Raw genomic sequence first — 14,766 nt, 5'->3', positions numbered from 1 at the left:
CACAATATTTTGCCATAGCAGTTTAAAATTTTTTAATAATTAGTTTCTATTTTATTGTACTCACATGTTTATAGCGGATCTCTTAATGACTTTTTTAACCTTGAAAACAACACAAAACTACCTTCTGTTCAAAAAGCAGGATCTATTTAATTCAGGGGAACTTGCACTTTTTTAATATAAGAACCTCTAATATAGCACAATATAGTTTAGGAAGGATAATTTCTTGTCGTATGTTAATTCTCATATAGTACATAGCCATTATAGCCTTTTGTCTTCTGGAACGCAGCTGGTTCTAGGCCAGCTGGCTTGGAGGAAGCAAGAATAATAGTTGGCCTGTTGGCCTGGCCTGTTCTGTCCGTGTATGTCTGTCTGTGTAGTTTTGCTGTTTCTCCTGGTCTCTCTTTTTGTGTAAGAGACATCCCTGCACTGTCAGGAGGAGCCTTGCTTACAGAAATGATTGCAAATATTGAGATAGAATTGTTAAATTCACTGGAAGAATAATATATTTCTCTGCTCTCTGGTAAACTTATACCTTAAATAGGTGCAACAAATAAGTGCTATTATAAAGGAGTCACTTTTCTTGCTCCAGCTTGCCCTGTTTCTCCTGAGAGGTTGTTTTGATGATGCTTTTAGTTTCAAATGTTTCATACTCAAATCTTGGATTTCCTGTTAGAATTCACACCACTTTGATCCCATTCCATTTTTCCGTTTTAACACCAAGGAAAAAACATGTTTTGAATGTCCATTTTGTCTCAAGACTTGCGTAGACTACTGCTTTGAATAAACAGATGTTGGTGGTTTGTTTTCCTTACTTTTAATCACTTGGTTCTTGCATTGTGTTTTCAACCTTAATTCTAGCCTATTTCTACATCACATCTGTAATAAGCATCTGCTGTGCTAATAACAGCACGCTCTTAGCTGTATATCAGTCAATGGTTTGTTTGCTGACTGCAAGTATCATCATAGAATCATAGAATTGTTAGGGTTGGAAGGGACCTTCAAGATCATCTAGTTCCAACCCCCCTGCCGTGGGCAGGGACACCTCCCACTAGACCAGGCTGCTCAAAGCCCCATCCAGCCTGGCCTTGAACACCTCCAGGGATGGGGCTTCCACCACCTCTCAGGGTAACCTTGTTCCAGTGTCTCACCACCCTCACGGTGAAGAACTTCTTCCTAACGTCCAGTCTGAATCGACCTATCTCTAGTTTTAATCCATTCCCTCTAGTCCTACCATTACCCGACATCCTAAAAAGTCCCTCACCAGCTTTCTTGTAGGCCCCCTTAAGATACTGGTAGGCCACTATAAGGTCTCCTGAGAGCCTTCTTTTCTCCAGACTGAACAACCCCAACTCTCTCAGTCTGTCCTCTTAGGAGAGCTGCTCCAGCCCTCTGGTCATCCTTGTGGCCCTTCTCTGGACACGTTCCAGCATGTCCCTATCTTTCTTGTAGTAGGGGCTCCAGAATTGGATGCAGTACTCCAGGTGGGGTCTCATGAGGGTGGAGTAGAGGGGGAGAATCACCTCCCTCGACCTGCTGGCCACCCTTCTCCTGATGCAGCCCAGGATACGATTGGCTTTCTGGGCTGCTAGTGCACACTGACGGCTCATGTTGAGCCTCTCGTCCACCAGCACCCCCAAGTCCTTTTCTTCAGGGCTGCTCTCAAGCCAGTCACTGCCCAGCTTATATCAGTGCTTGGGACTGTCCCGACCTAGATGGAGGACCTTGCACTTGGTCTTGTTAAACTTCATGAGATTGGCATCGGCCCACCTCTCCAGCCTGTCAAGGTCCCTCTGGATGGCATCCCTTCCCTCCAGCATGTCAGCCTCCCCACACAGCTTGGTGTCGTCAGCAAACTTGCTGAGGGTGCACTCTATGCCACTGTCCATGTCGCTGACGAAGATGTTAAACAAGACCGGTCCCAGTACTGATCCTTGAGGGACTCCACTTGTCACTGGCCTCCACTTGGACATGGACCCATTGACAGCCACTCCTTGGCTGTGGCCGTCAAGCCAGTTCTTTATCCACTGAATTGTCAGTCCATCAAAGCCATATTTTGTCAGCTTGGAGACCAGGATGTAATGCAGGACGGTGTCAAAGGCTTTGCTTAGGTCCAGGTAAATGACATCAGTTGCTCTCCCCTTGTCTATTGATGTTGTGACCTTCTCATAAAAGGCCACCAGGTTTGTCAGGCACGATTTGCCCTTGGTGAAGCCATGTTGATTGTACCCAATCACCTCTTCGTTATTCTTCTGCCTCAGCAGTGCCTCCAGGAGGATCTGCTCCATAATCTTACCAGGCACGGAGGTGAGACTGAGTGGCCTATAGTTCCCTGGTTCCTCCTTCTTTCCCTTTTTGAAAATGGGGATTATGTTTCCCCTTTTCCAGTCAGTGGGGACCTCACCAGACTGCCATGACTTTTGGAATATAATAGAGAGCGGTTTAGGAACCTCATCCACCCGTTCCTTCAGTACCCGTGGGTGTATCCCATCGGGTCGCATGGACTTGTTCACTTTCAGGTCCATCAGGTGGTCACGAACCTGATCTTCACTTACGATGGGCAGTTCTGTCCAACCCCTGGCATTGTACTAACCTGACTCTACCTTGATATTAGTTTTGCAATTAGGAGTGCACATAATCTTTCATTCTCTCATGTATTCTTTTCTCTAAAAACTGTGATTTTTGACACCACAGTCTTCGGAGACTTTGATTGCTGCCTCTCTCAGTAATTCGTATTTTGGACAGAGACTTTTGAATATCTTCTGTGCTAGACAGACATAACAAGGTGCTCTTCAGCCCAAATTTATCGTGTAGAGTCAATAACGTTTCCATTTATCAGCCTGCTGGTAATCACAAAGTGCATCAAAACACAATTTGAGAAGAAATCTTTCGCACAACTTGGAACATCTACAGCAATGTAAATCAGCAGGGTGACTTAAGCTTTCATCTTCAGCTCTACCATAGTAGAGAATTTTCCGTGTTTGTTTGCAAAATGGAAGCGGCTTGTTGGCTGCTCTGTGAACATACAGTAATATTTGTACTACTGTCTGCTATTTCTTCTTGGTGCTGTAGATTCCAGATTGCTCAAATTGGCCATTAACTCTTGGAACCTCTTTGAAGCTGCATGATTTTCTTTGCATAATCCACTAAAACGTGCTAGATGATAATGACCTGAAGGAACTTGTTGACTTTGTGCACAGCAAAAGAGGTAGTTCCAGACAAGAACAACGTGATGGCTTGTCAATTCGGTGGTGTGGTTTCATAGATACCATAAAATCAAAAGTCGAGTTTCTAGTGTATTGTGACATTTAAAAAAAAAAAAGTGTTTTTTGTTCAGGCTATACTAGGAAAACAGTAAGTTGCTAGAAGTGTATACACTCTCCACATTCATTGTCTTCCCTATGGTAGTTCCACTATCCCACAAATTTGTTTTAAGAATAATAATAATTTTAAAAAGATTATTTTTTTTCTGTAGGAACTCAATAGACTAGTATAGAAGGTGTGGTTGGCTCAAGGAGCTGCTATCTTTGTGACAGTTCTGTTCTCTAATATTTGTAACTAATACTCCAGTGAATGGCTCAGCTGATCACTGTTGTTCTTTAATTATAAATATTAATTCTTAATATTAAGAAACATGAATATTCCACGTACAATTCTTTTTTAAATACCTTTTTCTGCTGTCTGCTCTGAGACCTACTGGACTAATGAATACTGCACCTTCCAATTGTAAGATCTTAAGTTCAACTCTATATTTCTGCCTGTTCTTTTGCCTGTGTTAGTGATGCCTGTTTCTGGCTTACTAGGCAGGAGAAACAGGACGTTGACTGAGCTTCTTGTTCTGAGAGTTGCGATGAAAACAGCAGCTGAATTGCCCCTAGATGCAGATGATTCTAAAGGGCAATCTGTCCTAATATTTAAGTTTGCTCTCTTACTGCAGTTGGTAAAGGAGTAGGTCTGCTTTCTGTCTTGAAATCAACATTTATAATTCTTGTGGAAAAACTCCAGGTGTGTGTAGGGTACACAGTACTAACGGTTGCTATAAAATGCTATGAATTACCTTAGAAAATGGTATAACACACTGCTTCGAAGCTTTGTGTACTATGCATTAACCATGTTTTTGCTTTGTGTAGCTCTTCACTGAGCCATAATGATAGGTCTTTACCTTCTGTTATGGGTGTTACATACTAGTGTTTGCTAATTCCAGGAGTTTCTGCAATATCCCTCTAAGTCTAGCTATTCTGTTGGCAGCCACAGTAAGATACTTCAATAAGAGAGTAATTTCTGTTTCTTCTCGAGAGATCAGTTTTAGGAAATGTACAGGCACAACAACTTTACCAAGAAAGTACAAAACTGTTTTTGTGTTTGAGGAGTAATGCAGACACTGTAAAGGCAAAGTCATTATGCAGTGTTGCCAATGTTGCTTTCTTGCTCCCAGTGGCGTTGGATAAATTGGGACAGAGGCAGGATTTGTCAAGATAGAAAACCTAATTTGACAAAAAGGAGTTTTTCCTAAACTAACTGTAGATTAGTGTTAGAATACAACATCATTGCACTGCTTTGTCGAATACTTATGAATGGATTGCATTAACATTTTCAGCTGCAATTTGAACCTCCAACCCAACAGAACAGAAAGCCTTTTAAAAAGATTTTTCAATGCTAGTATACACGTGGCTTTCAGATTTGCATTGGAGGATTGGTTTAAAATTAAATATTAGCCTTTTAATTCAGGACTATATAGTTTGCACTGAAGTGCAATACAGTGATTTAACCCATGCTGCTCGCAGCTTTAGGGCATTTATGTGTAATTCCTTGCTATTGAACTGAATTATCTTCCTGTACAGATACATGTAATTATGTTTACCTGCATACTGCAATTTTGAATTTTTTCAACTTCAATATGGGAAGTTTAAAATCTCTTTGTAGGCCTTAAGTTCTAAACAATTCTAGGCAAACGCTGAACAGTAGATAGGGGATGTTGTGGCTTCTGGTCGTCTTGCCATTCCCATCTGTGGTGATCTATGAAGTTGCAAGTTTACTAAGCAAGAGATCTGTTGTTCATCATATGGAAATTTCTAGCATTATCGTTGTCTGTTCTTAATTCAGAAACTAGCTGCTTCTTGAGTGTTAAATAGTACTGAGCATTTGAAGTCAAAAGACTTAAAAGTCAAAAGTTTTAAGTCAAAAGACACCTCCTGTGTATCTACCTTCTTTCAGCTTTTTATCCTGCGAATCCTCAGTAGCAAGGTCCTTTTTGTTCAGTTTAACTTGACTTACCAGTGTATGTGGCATCTCTCATTTCAGGATAAAATCGAGGGATGTGCTTGAGATAAGGAGTTTATGCCACAGCTAAGAAACAAAAGCAAAAAGTGCTTATCTGATCGCGTGCAGATTCCATAGCATCATTCTCTTCCCGCTGAGCAGTGTGGGTGGCAGTTTGTACCTGTTCAGGCCCTGTGAATACGCTGCATTTATCTGGATTATGATTATCCTTCTGAGGCAGGAGCTGTTGCTATATTGCTTCATTCTTTAATCTGTCTTTCTGGTAAATTCACAGTTGTTAAATGTCTAAAATGCCCCCCTCACTCTTTCTGGGTATAACATTTTGGGTGCACCCATTCTAGAAAGATTGCAGTTAGGATTTTAATTGAGCAAAGTCTTTTTTTTTTCCTTGTATGAACTTATTTGAGATGCTAAAAAAAAAAAATGTGCTCTTAGATATTTCTCTGAAGTGTAGTCCATGTGATCCAGAGATCTAGAGTTGACTAGATTTCAATCCAAGGTATGTGGTCGAAATGGCAATGGTCAGAAGTAGTGGTTTTTTGTTTTTTTTTTTACTTACGGCAATTTATATTCATGGTGCTTAATATTCATGGTGCTTAACATAGGCTTCAGAGAGTAACTGAAGACTCATCCCTGATGCTAGATCTTGCTTCAGAATGTAGAAAAGCAGGAAGACAAAGCAAGACTGTGGATTCTGTGTGTGTTTGGGTTTTTTGTTGGCGCTTTTTTTTTTACTTCATATATGCTCCCCTTCTCAAGAAAAAGAAATGCTTCAGGAGAAAACAAAAACCCTAATTAGATGAGCCTTAATGCCAGTAGATGGTGCCACTGATACTGCAGTCTCTCCACTTCTGAACACTAATTTTTGTATCCCCTGTGAGAGAGGGAATGGATTCAATCACCGATTGCCAATTTCACAGTAACTGACCTAAGGCTTTTCCTTATTATATTTCACCTATTTAGAAATACCCAGTCTTGGTATTCTTCCCCATGAAGAAACCTTTTGTGCTCTGAGAGGGAATAACAACAATGTGCTCTAAGACTTTAATTTTCCCCCAGGTATGTTCAGTTTACAGAGATGAAATTATTAGCTCTCAGCAGGCAGGTACTTTTCAGACCAGAATAAAACTTTGTGCTATTTGTCTTAAAAGAGATGCCATAAAGAAATCCCTTCAATTAAAATACATCCCCTCAATTCAGCCAGAGTCTTTTTTTAGTTTAGCTTTTGTGTGTGGGCATAAAGTAATGAGACTTTCACTTCTTCTCTAAGAGTTAATGGCTAAATGCTTAATCACATCATAGTAATTTACAGTGGCTAGTCATCCTTGACCGTGTGTTCCGACAAGCTTGAAAAATGTAAATACTACTTCAGTTATTGATTAACAAGAGAAAATAAAAACTGTTAAATAGGTAACCGGGATACCTGCAATGTTTCACCAGGAGTTTTATGTATTTTCTGGAGGCTGCTTAACTCTGCCTCTCTCAGGTGGTATATTCTGATGCTTCTAATACATGATTATCCGTCTTCCTGTGAGTGGATATTAAAAATCTTGGAAATGTTCTCTAGTTACATAGCAGCAGAAAGGAGAGGGGAGGCAGTTGTGTATGTTTTGTTTTGGGTTTTTTGTCTTGGTGCTTTTCCAGTTTTAATTTGTGCCAGGGCAAAGCTCTATGTATTGACTGTGCTTTTAGATTATTTTTTTTTTCCTCAGGAGCATTTTTTTCTTTTCTTTTTTTTCCCCCTCTTCCCTAGCAGTGGGGAAAACCTTAATCCTTTATAAAGTGTAAACTCAAGATCCGTTTTTCCCTTACAGGCGATTTCTCACTTGAAGCATGCAAATTTAAGACGCTTATCTCCTCTTAAAACAGTAGGCTTGTTCTACAGTTTGTCTGTTTACAGCATTAATTTACATTCTAAAAATAAATAAAAAATACTTTCTTCAGCTTGTTAAATGATATTATGAGACCTCAGAGTGCAGTTGGTTTCTCTGCATTTAAAAGTGATACGTGCCCATTTATTCAAAGCAGCTGTCTTTAATGCTGTGTCCTGTTACACGATGCCACAAACCAGGTTTAAGGATGTTTATCCCGTTTTTACAACCAGATAGTCTTTGATGGAAAGAAATAAAGTACAAACTAAAGAAAACACAAATTGCCTTCCAAAATTCCCTAAGGGAAACATGGAATACTATGAAATGGCTATGAAGGCATGTAATCTGGGAAAGAGAAAAGAAAGAAAGTTCTATAGAAAATTTTGAAATATTAGCATTTGCTGGAGTACTAGCTGAGTTTTGAGAAAAAGCGTTGCCACATCACATCTGCTGAGCTTTCTTTTGTGTAATAATGCTACTGTATTCATTTAGAAGTTCACTGCCTTAAAAATAAGGATGTTCTTACCTTCCTCATTATGTTTGCTGCTCCTCTAAAAAAAGATTGCAATAATAAATGGAGTTGTCTGTAAGAATTTTTCATTTTGCAGAGTGGGGGGCATCTGAATTTTTTTGTATCTTGTAATTTCTTAAAGGTCAAATTCTGTAGGTAGGGTGATGTTTGGCATTTCGCCTAAGGCAGTAGTTTAGAAAGGAAGTTAACTGTGGAGGATTCTAATAGGATGTGGTAGTATTCCTTTTTGTATTGTTATTTTAAAATGATATTGCAGTCTGAAGTGTGAGCCCGTAAAATTGCATGTATGTAGTTGTCAGTATATGCACATTCATTCTTTTCACAAGCAAAACGGTACCTGTACTTTTAGACATAAATACATTTTTGTCTATAAATTATTTGTCTGTTTTATCTCCTTTGTCTGCAGGTTGGATTTACTACCGTTTTATGCAAGACTGGTTGCCACATTGCATCCCTGTATGTCTGATGTAGCAGAGGATCTTTGTTCCATGCTGAAAGGAGATTTCAGATTTCATGTATGTTTTGTTGGTTCAGTTTTTTGCATTCAAATTAACCAATCTGATAACAGTCATCCTTGGGGGAATTAAATAACGTTTGATATTATGTAGATGCTGATTCTTAAATTCAATGACTATTTTTCTGTCATCTGAGCAGATTTGTTCTAGAATAATAGATTTGCACATTTAAATTTTTTTTAACAACTTACTATATGTCTGCATATATAACTGTACAACAGTTACAGCAAAAGCTGCAAAAATTAGAAACTGTGCTCCAACTGTGTTAAGAGTTTTCTGTAAATTAATAACTTGCGTTTAAAATGAGAACTGGCTTATTCTAACACCACTTTCCCTACTATAAGGTTACTGTTGTAATAGAATGGTTACTATTGTAATCTAATGCTTGATTCAAATTACTTCTTTATAGTTTTCATGAACGAATTTTTTCTGTTCCTCACAAACGTCTCTTTCACTGCTTCATTCACTTTGTTCTAAGTCTTGTAATCAAATTGATTATGGTACATAGTGATGATTCCTTCACTGTTTTCTGAGTTTTGTGGCACAGCTTTCAGTTTTTTTTCTAATATCGACATTAAAAATGTGTATGAATTGTTCAGACTTATGTCTTAACTATCTGAAGTTAACTGTTCTTTGGGAAAAGCTGATTCTGTTGGGGAGAAATGCAGTTTTGTATTTTGTGCGTTATGTTCAGAGGTAGATAAAAATTTGTACTTGGTTAGTAAAATGTCAGTAGAAAGAAAAAGAAAAAAAAAACAACCAAAAAAACAACTCTATGCTTTCTTAAACCTGACTGGAAAAAGTTGCTGTCAATGTTTAATATTTCCTTAGGACTATACAAGTGGTCCTGTTCATATAGAGACTACTTATTGATTCTAAAAATATGGAATCTAGAATACTTAACCACTACTTCACTGTGGCAAAGAGGGGGTGGCCAGGTTGATGAGTGCCTGTAACTGTAGGTATATTAAAGGACTTAAGGTTTTTGGGGGCAGGGGGTGGGAAAGAAGTTCAAAAGCTTCTGAAGACACAAGGTTGTAGAGAGAGACTTTTAGGAAACCCAGTGATAGGTAAAAGTAGAGCATAAGGAACCAAACAAATACCAATATTTCTGAATTCCCAACCTTATTGAGCACATTTGGGTCAAAGTAATTTATAAGAGGTAGGTATTTTTGAGGGCCTAAAAATCAAATGCGTTTTTTTTTTTTTAGGTAAGAAAAAAGGACCAGATCAACATTGAAACAAAGAATAAAACTGTGAGATTTATTGGTGAGCTTACCAAGTTTAAGATGTTCTCCAAAAATGATACTCTCCACTGTTTAAAGGTCAGTGTTGTGATAGTCCTCTGCTACTGTACATGCTGATGATGTATCCCCATCCTGTTTCCCTTCGTATATCTATTGCTGATGTTATCCATTAATTCATTGCATATGGTGTTTTAAACCCTGATGTCTGTTGCAACTGTGTATGAGGAGACCTTTATAGCTGTTCGAGAAGTTAAAATGTTCTAATTTTTCTGGTGTTAGGAATATATTAAAACAAGCTTCCACCTTTGGATACAACCAAAATACGAATAATTTTCATAGTAAAATGATGGTAGACATTGCTACCTATTCATCTGCTATATATTGCAAAACTTTCACTTTATGTTGATTTCAATTGATGTCTCCACAGAGAAAAAATAACGGGGGGGGGGGGGGGCGGTGAGAGGTAGGAAACTATTCAGTGATGCAAGGAGAGGCTTATGTGCCATTTTAACAGGTGCTTTTGTTTGTTGAAGTATAAAACAAATCTTTGGAAAGCATGAATCTCGATGCATATAGTCTCAATTTGCATGATGATAAACATTCAAATTTATCTTTGTCAAGTCCCAAATTAAAAATATGTTTTAAAAAGTGCCTTAGGCTTAAGCTAGCATCCTGTTTTTCAGCTTGCTGGAACCTAAATTTGGGGTCTAGACTGTTCTTATAATACTTTTTTAATGCGATAAATATCTTGAATTTTGTTAATGTCTGATCAGTGAAATGCATTTGCATTTTTTTCTTAACGAATATAGAACACCTCAATAGTGTAAGGTCTGGTTAGATATAACTTACTGTTTTCTGCAGTTGAAAAAGATGTTTAACATGCTGTATTTTTTTATATAAATACATACCAGATGCTTCTGTCGGACTTTTCTCATCACCATATTGAAATGGCATGTACTCTGCTGGAAACCTGTGGAAGATTCCTCTTCAGATCACCAGAGTCTCACTTAAGAACCAGTGTTCTTTTGGTAAGAGAAAGCTTCTTGTCTTATGGGGGAGGGTATCATGCACTGAATTAAACCAGTTATTTCTTTTATTTTCTGGCTTTGTGATGTGGTCTGACCATAAGGATGATTGTGACTAATATCTTAATTGTCAATTACAATGTTCAAGCACTAGGAAGTGAAAATTCTCATTAAATTTTATTTTGAGTGCTCAGGGAGGATGAAGTTCTTGTCTCTCTCTCTCTAATAGAGAATCAAGTATGGGAGGAGAATGAATCAGTTCCTGAACTCCTGCCTCCTCGTTGTGGAATGGGGTTGAGACAGGCTGGTGTTCCGTACGTTCAAGTCGTGGGTTGCTTTGGCGCTGTTGGCCTTTGTTTGAAGTCCTGTGGGCTCGTATCATCCTGTCCAGCGCTGTATCAGCTCTGAGACTGCACTTCCTGTGAGAACAGCTTTCTGAAAGGATTCTGGAGAAATCCAGTTGACCTGTAAATCTGTTCATGACTTAATGGAAAACATAAAGGATTAAATTTCAGAAGCAAAAAGTTTTTTTGCTTTTGAACTACAAATGATCCATTGATGGGGCAAAAACAGAGGATGACGTTGAAAAAATATAGTAGCTGTACCTGAACACGCCTGAGATACTATTTGAGGGGAAAAATGGTAGTGAATAGAACCGGAGATAAGATACCACTACTGGAGGTGAAGGCAGTTGTGAAAGGTGGTTTCTGTGCACTGTGTAACAATCCGGGGTTTTCAATTTGAAGAACAAGTTTATGAAGACACTAGAGGAAAGGTTTTTAGTACAGAGATTGGTAATTAAGGTAAAAGTGGTATCCGTAAGTCTAGATAAGTACTGGCAAAGATTTAAAAAAAACCTGAAGGATTACCTTTGGGTCTCTTTTAGTGTACAAATTTGAGCCCTGAATAATATGTTTACCGGTTTGAGACACAATCCTAAAACACTGTGTCCACGGCAAGAGACTGAGTGAAACGTGGTTGAAGTGCTTCAAAGGTAGATGCAAACAATAGGAAATTGCATTAAATTAGAAGCAGCTAAAGTAGATAACAGACCAACTAATAGACTGGGGTCTTGTGTTAGAAGTCTGACTAGATGTTTTAATGTTCCCTTCAAATCTGTGCACTACAGGAGGAATATAGACATGTCTATCTGCAGCGAAGAAAGTAGTCACTGCGTTCAGAGGAGAAAGTGGACATAGTTTGCCCTTCTGGAAGGGAGTGGTTTGAGTGTCTGGAATCTCTTTCTAGAGTCACAGCTCTTAAGCTGTGAAATATCGCTGCCTCTTCTGTATTTATCTCCTTTCTTATCAAAGCACAGGCTTACACTTGACAGGTCTTTCTCTTGAATCCATATCCTCCTTTCTCATTCTACAGAGTTAATGGAGAAATGTAGAATGGTTTGGGTTGGAAGGGGCCTTAAAGGTCATTTGGTTCCAACCCCCGAAGTAGTTGTTGTATACTTAGATGTATTGTTGTACAAGTTCTTTTCCACAAAATGCTGTTTCTTTCTGAACCTTTTTGAATGTCATAGCACTTATTGTGGTGGTGTAGTCACAAATTCTGTGAGTTCTTGGCTCGTGCTTTTTGTTGCAGTGTGCTTTGTATCTTGAAAGGTTTGAATCTCTCAATTTTCTAAAGGTTTGCCAGATGATGTGGTGGTTGTTAAATATATTCCTTTCCGTAATCAAGTATTTTCCCCCTGAAAATGCTGTTCCATTATCTTGAAAAGATACTTTACTCATTGCTACCGTTTTTTGTAGTTGTTAAAACTTTTAGAAGTCAGGAAAAATTAAATACTTTTACCAGAGCTACTTTTCCTAGCTGACTGCTTTTAGTCTTAGGCACTACAAAAGTGCTGATTGTTAGCTGTAGTATTGAAATCCGCTGGATGAATGCAAAACGTGACTTAACTGTGAAGTGTAAGACAAACCACAAACACTATTTCAATAACTGAGGCTTAAATCCTCACAAGGTTTCAGTTAAGTAGTCTTTTTTTTATGCATTAGGGAACCGGGAGAAGACAGAGGTGACAAATAATTTGGAATATCTGCTGATTAAGATGTAAAATAGGCTAAATAGACTTATAATCTACAGCCATCTCAATAAATGAATCTTCTAATGTTGCCCTGTTGAAACTATAGAGATTATTTTTGACTTAAATAGTATTGTACAAATTGGGTCGTAGGCTTATGGTACTGGTCAGTGTGAACTGTAGAAGAGATTACTCCCAAAGCAAGCTAATTAGGCTCTTGTGAGGAGGGGAAAAAAATCTATGTAAATGTAAAGCTGATCTTATCAATGACACTTATGGGTAGAATTAAGGCCTGTTGTTTTCTGAAATCATTATGGGTCTTAATCTTCATTACTGATGGTATACTATGTAGTAAAATGCCAAATAGCTTACATGTCTGCTATTAAAAACAATATTACTTTGTCCTGATGTGCAAGGGAATCATACTTAAGAATAGATTTTTAATAATTAATTTTCCCTTAATTACTTGTAAAGTGCTATATAGAGTGCCACAAGCTTAGTGGCACTGTGCGACTTATTCTAGAGAAACGTTTAATGATCACATTCTGGTTTTGTGGAACTACTGTCATGTTTTGCAAATCATTTAAAGATTCTTCTTTTATCAGGGCAATGTTTATTTCAGTTAATCATTCTATTTGGCAAGTCTTTCACATTCAATGTCTTTTATGTAATTTAAAATATTAATGTAAAACTAACTTGGCTTTAGGATTGGTCTGTTGATAAATGAATTATTTGAATTGGTGCTTTGAAAGGAAGATCAGCAGGATCTTGCTCTATGTTTCTGTAACATAATCATGTTAAAATGTCAAATTCTTTTGTTATGCTGTTGTGGTGGTGGTCTAAAAAGAATACTTGAGGTTTTGGTATTAAGCCTTCTGATGCATTTTTAATCCTTTTGACTTAGACAATTGTGGCAAATACAAGATCGCTTGTATTTATAAACATATAACTTAAGTTTTTCCAGGTGACTTTTTTATAGATGGAGTTGAAACTGTGGGAGAACATTATTTGTGCAGACAGAGGCTGTGACAAAGTAATTACTTGTAGTTAGAATGAGACTGGGTTTATTCACTGTAACAACAGTGTGCTTCCAAGAAATTGAAAACTTTGGTTTTGAACTGTTGGAATAAGTGGAAGGGCAGAACAGTGTAGGTAGTAAGGGGAAGGAGCTGAACAGTTTCAGTGTCTTATTACAATCTGATAATTTAACTGTCAGTCATGCTGAAATGCTTTTCTGAATTGGGCTCTTTCTGTCTGTCAGGTTTTACATGGTGACTGTACTCTCGTTTTTGTGCCACTTTGCAAAAAATAATTCTGTTTCTCACAATGCAAACTGGTATTACCAGGTTTTTTGAATTGAGGGAGGCATGAGCAAGACTGTTAACCAGAAGGGCTAATTCTTACCAGATTTTCCTTTGAAATGGGTCTGCAGTCTGCACTACATGCAGAGAAGTTTATTTTACTCACCGAGGGGGGAAGAAAACCAGCCCTCTTACTGTTTTATCTTGAATGTTTTAATGTTGTTTGTGATTTGTCCCTTTTTATTAAAGGAGAAGCACAAACCTGATCTTCAAATGTGATGCTTTACCTCTGTAGTTCTTCATTTTAACCTAATAAAATGAAGGCCCAAAGTAGCTCATTCGCTTAAAACATTTCATACTGAAAGTTTTGCTTTTTTCCTCTAAAATGTGTCAAGGTTTTTGTTATTGTAGGCAGCATATTGTTATGGTTTCTCTTTCCTGCCTGTCCATCTAACTTTATGCCTTAAATGAAAAAGGGTTGAAAGACACACAGTTGTTTAAAATGGTGATGACTTTTAACAGGGATTAAGACGAATACCATCTACGTAAGGACTTAGAAAACATACTTGACTTTGCTCAAAAAATGATAAGTTACAGTAATTTTGAGACATAAGAAAGTGCATATTGTCTCTGCTGGGAAGAAGCATTTTAATTACAACCTATGATTTACAATATAATATGCAACTTCTTATAACACAGGAAAATATACAAATTATGTAGTTTCAGTTTTTTTAAATTTTATTTGCAAGTCCTTCTGCCATTTTCTCTGTTATACTTTACTTTACCCCACTTAACTTACAGTTTGTAGTGAAACATGATAAATGTCGTAAGGCAGCAGAGATGTGTTCTTCTCTTAAGGCATCTAGAAATGGTGAAAAATTTACTAAGTAGTGCTAACATGTATGCCGCAGTAAGGTTTTGGAACTTTCCACTGTAAGTGGTTTTTCCCCACATAAAATGGTGTAT

At 37.8% G+C, this 14,766-nt stretch overlaps 1 protein-coding gene across 4 annotated transcripts in view; it reads left to right on the top strand.

The window, feature by feature from the left end:
• Positions 1-14,766, top strand: part of UPF2 (UPF2 regulator of nonsense mediated mRNA decay) — a 70,069-nt gene that overhangs the window by 22,451 nt on the left and 32,852 nt on the right. For all 4 annotated transcript variants that reach the window (XM_074573285.1, XM_074573283.1, XM_074573284.1 and 1 more), the window contains exons 9-11: positions 8,087-8,195; positions 9,407-9,520; positions 10,354-10,470. In XM_074573285.1, the coding sequence (XP_074429386.1) occupies positions 8,087-8,195; positions 9,407-9,520; positions 10,354-10,470 (340 nt within the window). The remainder of the gene's footprint in view (positions 1-8,086; positions 8,196-9,406; positions 9,521-10,353; positions 10,471-14,766) is intronic.

Source organism: Larus michahellis, chromosome 1, assembly GCF_964199755.1.
Source record: "Larus michahellis chromosome 1, bLarMic1.1, whole genome shotgun sequence".
NCBI lineage: Eukaryota > Metazoa > Chordata > Aves > Charadriiformes > Laridae > Larus > Larus michahellis.
This window is presented reverse-complemented; position numbering and strand designations above follow the sequence as displayed.